Here is a 13,149-nt window from a genome sequence, read left to right on the forward strand (position 1 = left end):
TACATGTCCGTACATTCCTGTTTACTTTTCAAAATAAGTCTTAACATAAAATGAAAAATTGGATTATTCACTTTTTTGAAACGATCGTCCCTTAAATCACTAAATGTTGATATGAATGATTTCACAGCATTTATTAGTGAAGCATAGCTAATGAAATTTGAATTAACATGATATTTTTCTGCAAATTGTTGATACTTTAAACATTCTCCATAATCATCTACTAAATCGTTTAGGAAGATTATACCTTTTTGGGCATAATGTTTATATAAAAATGGTTTATGATTTATAACTATTTCACTATTATGCCAACTATTAACTGATAAAATATCATCTACAGATTGTGGCTTATGTTTTTGTTCAGTAGTTATTCAACTCAGTAATGTATCTTTCCAAAACATGTTTGACATCTCATTGCATTTTTTAGAAATAAAAGGATCACCATATATTATTAAATCGTTCTTTGAGATACTTGTAACGGATTTGAAAAGAGTAACCCACTTTGCATTTTTTAAAAACAGTCTTCGTATCCATGAACATTTTAATGAGTTTTTAAAATGATATATGTTTATCATTTTAATACCCCCTGCTTTATAACCTTGTGCTATTAAATCACGTTTGAGCTTTTCTGGTTTATTCTGCCAAATAAATTTATGAAATAGCGTCGTTATATTTTTTTAAAAAACCTTTCCCTGGGTCTGGCAATGATATTAGCAAATATATTAGCTTGGGTATTATTAAGGTTTTAAGAACAGTTATTCTCCCCAAAACCGTTAATTTTCTAATGGACCATAATTTTATTAATTTTTGAATTTCGAGTACTTTAATATTATAATTTAGATGCATGATATGTTCCAAGGTAACCGAGAAATTAATACCAAGTATACAAAAATCTGTTCCACCCCCCCCCCCCCCCCCCCCCCATTCCAACTTACATCGTGCATTGTGAAAAACCTCGTTAGAGAACTTTTTACTTCCAATCCATATGGCTTTTGATTTAGAATAATTTATTTTTAAACCAGAAATACGTGCGTAATAATCTAAACCTTTGAATGTACCGTACAAGGACTCGGGAGATCCGTCAAGAATGAAGCTTGTGTCATCGGCGTATTGCGATATAAGGTATTCTTGGCCGTCTGTATCAATACCTTTAATGGCTTCGTTATTTCTAACAATAATAGCTAAAATTTCAGCACAAATAATAAAAATATATGGCGACAACGGGTCCCCTTGTCTACACCCCCTTTCTAGCATGAACGGTTCAGACAGAAAACTATTTTGCAATATTCTTGATAAGGAGTTGTTATACAATGTTTTGATCCAATTTTTAATCGAAGATTTAAAATTAAAAATATCAAGTACTTTATTTATGAATGACCACGATACCGAGTCAAAGGCCTTCTCGAAATCGACAAGTAGCAATAAACCTGGAATGTTCTGTGTTTCAGTGTACTGCATAATGTCGTATATGAGTCTAATGTTTTCTCCAATATATCGTCCTTTAATAAAGCCGGTTTGATCATTATTTATTATTTTATCTAATACCTGTTTTATTCTGTTTGCGATACAGCCGGATGCCATTTTATAAGTACAGTTCAATAAAGTTAACGGCCTCCAGTTTTTAAGAAATTCTTTAGGTTTATTTCCTTTGGGGATACCTGTAATTATACCTAAGTTTTGTATACTGGACATTTCCTTAATGGAGTAACTATGGTTAATAGACCTGACTATAAAGTGACCGAGATTAGTCCAGAAGAATTTAAAGAACTCTGCAGTAAATCCATCAGATTCAGGACTTTTATCGTTTTTCATAGTTTTGAGAAATGCTAGTACTATTAATCCACCCATTTTTTCTATTATATCGTTGTCATCTTGTCCTTCTGGTGCGGAGTAAAGTTTTTGATAGAAAGCTCTAGTTTCTTTAAGAATTTCTTCTTGATCTCGGATTTCTTTTCCATTTTCTAAACGTAAGAACGAAATTATTTGTTGTTTTCACAATGTTCTTAAAGACATTCTCTTAATGTGCAGTGTTTCGCTGTTAATGATATGTACATTTACTACAGGATCTTTGACGAGGGGCCATATGTATGAACGTGTGGTTAGTCTTCTACACGCCCTCACCTAGATACACGTCACGCGAGTGAGGCACGTTACGCGGGATCTCCCGTAGATAAATCTCAAACTCTCTAATATCAAGAAGGTTACGTGACTGCTAGTTTTAGGCGATACCCTTTCTTGATAACTGCCTTGCAAAAATATCAACATAGGTTCACCTCTAAAATGATCAATTATCCACTATCATGACAAAGCGCCGCCTTATTCTGCTGTAATTGACAGAAAACCACTTGCACGGTTGTTATCAGTTAGTACTAGAAATAACAAGTAAGTTCCAACCAGTGGGTTATTAAAATGCTACATAGATCAAAATGTATTTAAAAAATGTATTTTCAACATTTCATATTATTTATAATTTATGTTTAATGAAAGCGTAGAGGGAAGGAGATCGAGTTGCAGGAGTGCTCTGACTAGCAACTGAACAATCGTAGAAGTCGAGAGACTGACGAGTTGGCCAACTCCATAATGAAAGTTGGTAGTCCAAATCTAGCATTAGCTGGATATAAGTTTCAAATTTTTTTTAAATGGAAAACAAATAATTTTGTAGTGATTGTTTTTGTTTGTTTGTTTGTTTTGTTTTTGGGGGTTTTGGTGGGGGGTTTTGTTTTTGTTGTTTGGGTTTTTTCTTTTTTGGGGGGTGGGGGTTGGGTGGTTGCCTTCTGATATGATTATTACAAATTGCATTAACATTTAGTCATATATTATGTTGTTTTATTGACTTTGTTTTGTGAACAATATATTTTATACATACATACATACAATACACACATACATACATCATCTCTCTGTCTCTCCAATTCGTTCTATCTCCATCTCTCTCCTCCACACACACTGACGTTTACACTCATGTTTTGGTACAGAGATAGAAACGTAGATAGACAGGCAGGCAGGCAGAACGACAGACAGACGGACAAATATACAGATAGATATATAGACAGAAAGAGAGGCAGATAGACAGACAGACAAATGGACGGACATACAAATAGACAGACAGATAGATAGATAGATAGATAGATAGACAGACAGGATAGATAAGCTAGCTAGCCAGCTAGATAGACAGAGAGACTGAGAGACAGATAGATAGATGGATAGATAGATAGACACAGCCATATAGATCGACAGAGGCAGATAGACCGACAGACAGACTGATAGACATATAGATACGGTAGATAGGATAGATAAGCTATCTAGCTAGATAGATAGACAGAGAGTCAGACATATAGACAGACAGATAGATAGATAGACAGATAGATAGATAGATAGATAGATAGACACAGACAGACATATATACCGACAGTCAGATAGACAGACGGCTAGACTGACAGACAGACAGATGGACACACAGACAGACCGACAGATAGTAGATATAACAGTTTCGTAAAGATGAATACTGTGTGTTACTTTTGAAGATCTTCGATGGCCACGTGTGACGTCATTCCGTGCGCGGTGACCTCTGACACGAAAGCTGGGTACATTTCCGGAGATAGCATGACAGCGGCGGCCTTGTTGATGTGGACATGTTCCCAGTAATCCAGCTGAAACAGTCACTATAAATACTTCACTGGGCCTTACCTACAATACACTTTCTGGGAAAGCACGTCTAGATCCCCACCTATAAACATCGCTCGCCACAGTCTAGACCCCTTCCCTTCCCCACTAATATCCTTGCGCATGCGCTAAAATTAATCTCTCCAGCTATACTTCCACTGGTATTGCTGTGGGTGGGGTTGGGGGTGGATGTGGGGATGCCCTTCAGTAACACCTCGGTTTTTCCCCACTGGGTCAAAGTTTGAAATGCACCCAACTTTTTTATTCCAGAGTTAACGCTACCATACCCAACATTGGTTATTAATATTTGTTGTCATAATATACTCTTCAAAAAAAGAAACGCAAAAGGGTACAAATGGGTTATAACTCCGATTTTATGTTTCCTACCGGTTCATGCTTTGTGAATATAAGGTCATTGCATGTCCCAAACACATTCCCACGGTTACATTCGATAAAACGCAGCTACTGTACAATAAAGTTCCAAAATGTGAATATTCGCAAAAACGCAGCCACGTGCAAACCATGTCACCACTGCACGTGCGTTGTCTGCACGTGCAACATGAACACCGACAGTATAAAAGTGCAGGGTGTTCGCTTGCCTGGCCTCTGTATCTGGCCGACAGTTGACAATCCAGGACATGCCACGTCTCAGTGAACCGCAGAGAAACAATGCCATCGGCCGACTAGACGCAGGCGAATCCAGAACGGCCGTTGCCAGGGCATTCCATGTGTCCCCAAACACCATCTCCAGACTGTGGGACCGTTACCAGCAACATGGATCAACACTTGACCTCCCTAGATCCGGTCGACCACGGGTCACTACCCCCGGGCAGGACCGCTACATCCGGGTACGCCACCTTCGGGAACGATTGACTACTGCCACCTCCACAGCCGCAGCAATACCAGGTTTGCGCAGGATATCCGACCAGACCGTACGGAACCGCCTACGTGAGGTAGGAATTCGTGCCAGACGTCCAGTTCGAGGTGTCATCTTAAGACCACAACACCGTCGACTCCGACTGCAGTGGTGCCAGATTCATCGACAATGGCCTCAACTGCGATGGAGACAGGTGTGGTTCAGTGACGAGTCCCGATTTCTGCTCCGACGTCATGATGGAAGATGTCGCGTGTATAGGCGTCGTGGTGAACGTTATGCGGCAAACTGCGTGCAGGAAGTGGACAGATTCGGCGGGGGTAGTGTCATGGTGTGGGCAGCCATCTCACACACTGGCAGAACTGACCTGGTCCACGTGCAGGGCAACCTGAATGCACAGGGCTACATTGACCAGATCCTCCGGCCACACATCGTTCCAGTTATGGCCAACGCCAACGCAGTGTTCCAACATGACAACGCCAGGCCTCACACAGCACGTCTCACAACGGCTTTTCTACAGAACAACAACATTAATGTCCTTCCTTGGCCATCGATATCACCGGATTTGAACCCAATTGAGAAGCTATGGGACGAGTTGGACCGACGCCTCCGACAGCGACAACCACAGCCCCAGACCCTGCCCGAGCTGGCAGCAGCCTTGCAGGCCGAGTGGGCCACCATCCCCCGGGACGTCATCCGTACTCTGGTTGCTTCAATGGGCAGGCGGTGCCAGGCAGTTGTCAACACACGCGGAGGCCACACCCGGTATTGACTCCAGATGACCTTGACCTTGGTGGTGTGTCCTATCACTTACTCACAATGGACTAGAGTGAACTGTGAACAATCCTGCAACATTTGGTAATTATCGGACTCACCATTCAATAATTAAATCAATTCTCCAAATGTTACGACAATGTGGTTTTGCGTTTCTTCTTTTGAAGAGTATATATTGTTTCATCTGGTCAGTAAATTGCTATAATTTACTTTGAAGTACCAGCTATCATTGTGTTTGAAACATGTGTTGTCATGATATTATTTTTTATATTGTTTCATCTGGTCAGTAAATTGCTATAATTTACTTTGACGTACCAGCTATTATTGTGTTTGAAACATGTGTTGTCATGATATTATTTTTTATATTGTTTCATCTGGTCAGTAAATTGCTATAATTTACTTTGACGTGCCAGCTATTATTGTTTGAAACGTGCGGTGTCCTACTAAAAATAGCATGACAATTGTTGGGCATAAGGAACAGCTTAACCCTTAGTTTGAGTCACATCTAGCTTTCCCCTTATTGGTGTGTTGTACGAGGCTACAGGTGACTCGAACTACTTAGCCCTCCCCTTATTTGTGCGGTGTACAGGGCTACAGGTGACTCGAACTACTTAGCCCTCCCCTTATTTGTGCGGTGTACAGGGCTACAGGTGACTCGAACTACTTAGCCCTCCCCTTATTTGTGCAGTGTACAGGGCTACAGGTGACTCGAACTACTTAGCCCTCCCCTTATTTGTGCGGTGTACAGGGCTACAGGTGACTCGAACTACTTAGCTCTCCCCTTCTCCCCTTATTGGTATGTGGTACAGGGCTACAGGTGACTCGAACTACTTAGCCCTCCCCTTATTTGTGCGGTGTACATGGCTACAGGTGACTCGAACTACTTAGCCCTCCGTTTTTGTCTGATTTACTTTAATGGTGAGGGGTGGTAATAGTTATATCCACGATGTATAGGTTAATAAAAACCTGCGTGTAGCACCTGTAGCTACATATTGTCGTCTATGTCATCTTATTTGGTGGTATACATCATTCATATTTGCCTGTTGCCTCATACACGACTCATACACAGTTCGAGTACCAGCCCTCGTGTGGGTGAAGAATATAAAATCCTGACTACGACAATGTGTACTTCTCTCATTCCAGGTGTGATAAACCATTTTGTCCCTTCCCCGGAAACTGTCGGGCAAGGCGCTCGATTTCAGCCAAACATAGGCCACAATTGTCTATTACGTTCAGACTTTACCCTAACTTCGGAATGGTGCAACTCCTCAAAATCTGTCTATTGCGTTCAGACTTTAACTTCGGAACGGTGCAACTCCCCGAGATCTGTCTATTACGTTCAGACTTTACCCTAACTTCGGAACGGTGCAACTCCTCAACATCTGTCTATTGCGTTCAGACTTTAACTTCGGAATGGTGCAACTCCTCGAGATCTGTCTATTACGTTCAGATTTTACCCTAACTTCAGAATGGTGCAACTCCTCGAGATCTGTCTATTACATTCAGACTTTACTCTAACTTCGGAATGGTGCAACTCTTCAACATCTGTCTATTGCGTTCAGACTTTAACTTCGGAATGGTGCATCTCTTCAACATCTGTCTATTGCTTTCAGACTTTAACTTCGGAACGGTGCAACTCCCCGAGATCTGTCTATTACGTTCAGACTTTACCCTAACTTCGGAACGGTGCAACTCCTCAACATCTGTCTATTGCGTTCAGACTTTAACTTCGGAATGGTGCAACTCCTCGAGATCTGTCTATTACGTTCAGATTTTACCCTAACTTCAGAATGGTGCAACTCCTCGAGATCTGTCTATTACATTCAGACTTTACTCTAACTTCGGAATGGTGCAACTCTTCAACATCTGTCTATTGCGTTCAGACTTTAACTTCGGAATGGTGCAACTCCTCGAGATCTGTCTATTACGTTCAGATTTTACCCTAACTTCAGAATGGTGCAACTCTACGAGATCTGTCTATTACGTTCAGACTTACTCTAACTTCGGAATGGTGCATCTCTTCAACATCTGTCTATTGCTTTCATACTTTAACTTCGGAATGGTGCAACTCCCCGAGATCTGTCTATTACGTTCAGACTTTACTCTAACTGTGGAATGGTGCAACTCCTCAACACCTGTCTATTGCTTTCAGACTTTAACTTCGGAATGGTGCAACTCCCCGAGATCTGTCTATTACGTTCAGACTTTACTCTAACTGTGGAATGGTGCATCTCCTCGAGATCTGTCTATTACGTTCAGACTTTACTCTAACTGTGGAATGGTGCAACTCCTCGAGATCTGTTTATTGCTTTCAGACTTTACTCTAACTGTGGAATGGTGCAACTCCTCGAGATATGTCTATTGCTTTCAGACTTTACTCTAACTTCGGAATGGTGCAAGTCCTCAACATATGCAGTAGCCTACCAGCGTAGTGTCCAACCAAAATGCCATAAAAATATTACCTAAATACTAAGAATGAAACGTAGTGTTTATTTTCGATGTTTGCTGGGTTTTGTGACACTAAATAAGACACATGCAGATAGGTAAGCTCTTCCCTCCAGAAGAAAAGTTTGTTTCTTTTGTTTAACGACACCACTAGAGCACATCGGCTACTGAATATAATTTTTCCATTAGTAGCAAGGGGTATTTTATATGCACCACCCCACAGACAGGATAGCACACACCACGGCCTTTGATATATCAGTCGTGGTGCACTCGCTGCAACGAACAATTGCACAGTGGGCCCACTGACAGGGATAGATCATTGATCATCAGACGAGCGCTTTACCACTGGGCTACTCCTAAAGAAGGAAGTCAGTAAGTGGTTAATTAACGATTTTGAGAAGATCTCTTTTGACTTTTATCCATTTTGGTGAAGGCTTTATGAAGCAGGTCAATTTCTCAAAGTCTTTTTCTGCTATATCATTTAAATTAAATACCTATCTACAAAATGAATTATGTTTAAGATCATTTTGAACGTTCCCATTTTGACATTCATTTTTACATGTGAAATACCTAAATGATTCTAAAATCTTACCAGCCAATCGTTTTCAAGTTTTCTCAGAAAGTCGACTTGCTCTGTGGTAACTGGGACAACCTGCACCAATTTCCAGCTGAAATGAAAGGAATGACCACTACATTAGCATGCATCCGTATACGCACTCGTGGGTGCGTGCTTATGTGTGTCAAATTCCTTTGAAATATGAAAATGCTTGGTTTGTGAGTGTTTAACGAATTTGTAGGTGATTAAAAATAACATTATTTAGATCTGTGAGAAAAAACAAACAAATAAACAAAGAAGACAAAATAGAAAGCTCAGAGAGACAAAAAGAGTATTTCAAGTAAGGAGCTACATCTTAGATTATTTTAGATAAAAATACCATCAATGTTGTGAGAAATATCTTACAATAAAAGTTTGTTTTGTTTTACAACACCACTAGAGCACATTGATTAATTAATCATCGACTACTGTATGTCAAACATTTGGTAATTCTGACACACAGATCTTCAGGGGAAGGAAGGAAATGGTTCATTTAACGGCGCACTCAACACATTTTATTTACGGTTATATGTCGTCGGACATATGGTTAAGAATCACACATATATTGAGGGAGGAAACCCGCTGTCGTCACTTCATGGGCTACTCTTTTCGATTAACAGCAAGGATCTTTTATATACATCATATCATAGACAGAATAGCACATACCACGGTCTTCGATGTACCAGTTCCAAACCGACCGCGCATCGAGCGAGCGCTTTACCACTGGGCTACGTGTCCCCTCTTCAGAGGAAACTCGCTACATTGTCCCTAATGCAGCAAAGGATCATGTATACTTTCTTACATAACACGGCCTTTGACCAGTTGTGGTGCACTGGTTGGAACGAAGATGGGTCCACCGAGGTCGTTAGGTCAAGCAAGCACTCATCCAAATAAGCTAAATCCCGCTCCATGAAGATATTAATATATGAAATGTCACTGACGACTTTCCGTGGGCGCACTGTTGACTAATGTATTATAAAAGAAATGTCACTTTCTGTACGACTTTCCGTGGGCGCACTGTTGACTAATGTATTATAAAGGAAATGTCACTTTCTGAACGACTTTGTCTCCGTGGGTGCACTGTTGGCTAATGTATTATAAATGAAGTGTCACTTACTTTCTGTACGACTTTCTCTCCTTGGGTGCATTGTTGGCTAATGTATTATAAATGAAGTGTCACTTACTTTCTGTACGACTTTCTCTCCTTGGGTGCACTGTTGGCTAATGTATTATAAATGAAGTGTCACTTACTTTCTGTACGACTTTCTCTCCGTGGGTGCACTGTTGACTAATGTATTATAAATGAAGTGTCACTTACTTTCTGTACGACTTTCTCTCCATGGGTGCACTGTTGACTAATGTATTATAAATGAAGTGTCACTTTCTGTACGACTTTCTCTCCGTGGGTGCACTGTTGACTAATGTATTATAAATGAAGTGTCACTTTCTGTACGACTTTCTCTCCGTGGGTGCACTGTTGACTAATGTATTATAAATGAAGTGTCACTTACTTTCTATACGACTCTCTCTCCCTCCGTAGGTGCACTATTGACTAATGTATTTTAAATGAAGTGTCACTTACTTTTTGTACGACTTACTGTTGACTAATCTTTATAAATGAAGTGTCACTTACTTTCTGTACGACTTTCTCTCCTTGGGTGCACTGTTGACTAATGTATTATAAATGAAGTGTCACTTACTTTTTGTACGACTTACTGTTGACTAATCTTTATAAATGACGTGTCACTTACTTTCTGTACGACTTTCTCTCCTTGGGTGCACTGTTGACTAATGTATTATAAATGAAGTGCCACTTACTTTTTGTACGACTTACTGTTGACTAATCTTTATAAATGAACTGTCACTTACTTTCTGTACGACTTTCTCTCCTTGGGTGCACTGTTGACTAATGTAGTATAAATGAAGTGTCACTTACTTTTTGTACGACTTACTGTTGACTAATCTTTATAAATGAAGTGTCACTTACTTTTTGTACGACTTTCTCTCCTTGGGTGCACTGTTGACTAATGTATTATAAATGAAGTGTCACTTACTTTCTGTACGACTTTCTCTCCTTGGGTGCACTGTTGACTAATGTATTATAAATGAAGTGTCACTTACTTTTTGTACGACTTACTGTTTACTAATCTTTATAAATGAAGTGTCACTTATTTTCTATACAACTTTCTCTCCTTGGGTGCACTGTTGACTAATGTATTATAAATGAAGTGTCACTTACGTTTTGTACGACTTACTGTTGACTAATCTTTATAAATGAAGTGTCACTTTCTGTACGACTTTCTCTCCTTGGGTGCACTGTTGACTAATGTATTATAAATGAAGTGACACTTACTTTCTGTACGACTTTCTTTCCGTGGGTACACTGTTAACTAATGTATTATAAATGAAGTGTCACTTTCTGTACGACTTTCCGTGGGCGCACTGTTGACTAATGTATTATAAAGGAAATGTCACTTTCTGAACGACTTTGTCTCCGTGGGTGCACTGTTGGCTAATGTATTATAAATGAAGTGTCACTTACTTTCTGTACGACTTTCTCTCCTTGGGTGCATTGTTGGCTAATGTATTATAAATGAAGTGTCACTTACTTTCTGTACGACTTTCTCTCCTTGGGTGCACTGTTGGCTAATGTATTATAAATGAAGTGTCACTTACTTTCTGTACGACTTTCTCTCCGTGGGTGCACTGTTGACTAATGTATTATAAATGAAGTGTCACTTACTTTCTGTACGACTTTCTCTCCATGGGTGCACTGTTGACTAATGTATTATAAATGAAGTGTCACTTTCTGTACGACTTTCTCTCCGTGGGTGCACTGTTGACTAATGTATTATAAATGAAGTGTCACTTTCTGTACGACTTTCTCTCCGTGGGTGCACTGTTGACTAATGTATTATAAATGAAGTGTCACTTACTTTCTATACGACTCTCTCTCCCTCCGTAGGTGCACTATTGACTAATGTATTTTAAATGAAGTGTCACTTACTTTTTGTACGACTTACTGTTGACTAATCTTTATAAATGAAGTGTCACTTACTTTCTGTACGACTTTCTCTCCTTGGGTGCACTGTTGACTAATGTATTATAAATGAAGTGTCACTTACTTTTTGTACGACTTACTGTTGACTAATCTTTATAAATGACGTGTCACTTACTTTCTGTACGACTTTCTCTCCTTGGGTGCACTGTTGACTAATGTATTATAAATGAAGTGTCACTTACTTTTTGTACGACTTACTGTTGACTAATCTTTATAAATGAACTGTCACTTACTTTCTGTACGACTTTCTCTCCTTGGGTGCACTGTTGACTAATGTAGTATAAATGAAGTGTCACTTACTTTTTGTACGACTTACTGTTGACTAATCTTTATAAATGAAGTGTCACTTACTTTTTGTACGACTTTCTCTCCTTGGGTGCACTGTTGACTAATGTATTATAAATGAAGTGTCACTTACTTTCTGTACGACTTTCTCTCCTTGGGTGCACTCTTGACTAATGTATTATAAATGAAGTGTCACTTACTTTTTGTACGACTTACTGTTGACTAATCTTTATAAATGAAGTGTCACTTATTTTCTATACGACTTTCTCTCCTTGGGTGCACTGTTGACTAATGTATTATAAATGAAGTGTCACTTACGTTTTGTACGACTTACTGTTGACTAATCTTTATAAATGAAGTGTCACTTTCTGTACGACTTTCTCTCCTTGGGTGCACTGTTGACTAATGTATTATAAATGAAGTGTCTCTTACTTTCTGTACGACTTTCTCTCCGTGGATGCAAAGTGGGCTAAAGTATTATAAATGAAATGTCACTTACTTTCTGTACGACTTTCTCTCCTTGGGTGCACTGTTGACTAATGTATTATAAATGAAGTGACACTTACTTTCTGTACGACTTTCTTTCCGTGGGTACACTGTTAACTAATGTATTATAAATGAAGTGTCACTTACTTTCTGTACGACTTTCTCTCCGTGGATGCAAAGTGGGCTAAAGTATTATAAATGAAATGTCACTTACTTTCTGTACGACTTTCTCTTCGTGGGTACACTGTTGGCTGATGTATTGTACATGAAGTGTCACTTACTTTCTGTACAACTTTCTCTCCGTGGGTGCACTGTTGACTAATGTATTATAAATGAAGTGTCACTTACTTTCTGTACGACTTTCTCTCCGTGGGTGCACTGTTGACTAATGTATTATAAATGAAGTGTCACTTACTTTCTGTACAACTTTCTCTCCGTGGGTGCACTGTTGACTAATGTATTATAAATGAAGTGTCACTTACTTTCTGTACGACTTACTGTTGACTAATCTTTATAAATGAAGTGTCACTTACTTTCTGTACGACTTTGTCTCCGTGGGTGCACTGTTGACTAATGTATTATAAATAAAGTGTCACTTACTTTCTGTACAACTTTCTCTCCGTGGGTGCACTGTTGACTAATGTATTATAAATGAAGTGTCACTTACTTTCTGTACGACTTTCTCTCCATGGGTGCACTGTTGGCGATGCCGCACAGCACCAGCACGATGACTAAAGTTCTCATCCTCGATATCAGCAGACGACAGAACTGAAGTATCTCCCTCGCGCTCTCTTTATACCCAACCACAAACCGTGTGCAAAACTGTGACAGTGGTGTTCACACGTCGGATTCCAAAGTTATAGTCATACAGTTATAATCAGTAAAATAAATTGTTTTGTTTAATGGCACCACTAGAGCACATTGATTTATTAATGATCGGCTATTTGATGTGAAATATTTCGTAATTCT

At 39.4% G+C, this 13,149-nt stretch overlaps 1 protein-coding gene across 1 annotated transcript in view; it reads right to left on the minus strand.

Annotated features, from left to right (window-relative positions):
* LOC121372864 (zinc carboxypeptidase-like) overlaps window positions 1-12,948 on the minus strand; it is a 36,060-nt gene extending 23,112 nt beyond the window's left edge. The window contains exons 1-3 of the mRNA XM_041499304.1: window positions 12,848-12,948; window positions 8,346-8,421; window positions 3,514-3,647 (exon numbers count right to left, since the gene is read on the minus strand). Of these exons, the coding sequence (XP_041355238.1) occupies window positions 3,514-3,647; window positions 8,346-8,421; window positions 12,848-12,924 (287 nt within the window). The 5' untranslated portion in view covers window positions 12,925-12,948. The remainder of the gene's footprint in view (window positions 1-3,513; window positions 3,648-8,345; window positions 8,422-12,847) is intronic.
* Between the last annotated feature and the right edge of the window lie 201 nt (window positions 12,949-13,149).

The sequence above is a fragment of the Gigantopelta aegis genome, chromosome 5 (genome assembly GCF_016097555.1).
Source record: "Gigantopelta aegis isolate Gae_Host chromosome 5, Gae_host_genome, whole genome shotgun sequence".
Classification (NCBI taxonomy): domain Eukaryota; kingdom Metazoa; phylum Mollusca; class Gastropoda; order Neomphalida; family Peltospiridae; genus Gigantopelta; species Gigantopelta aegis.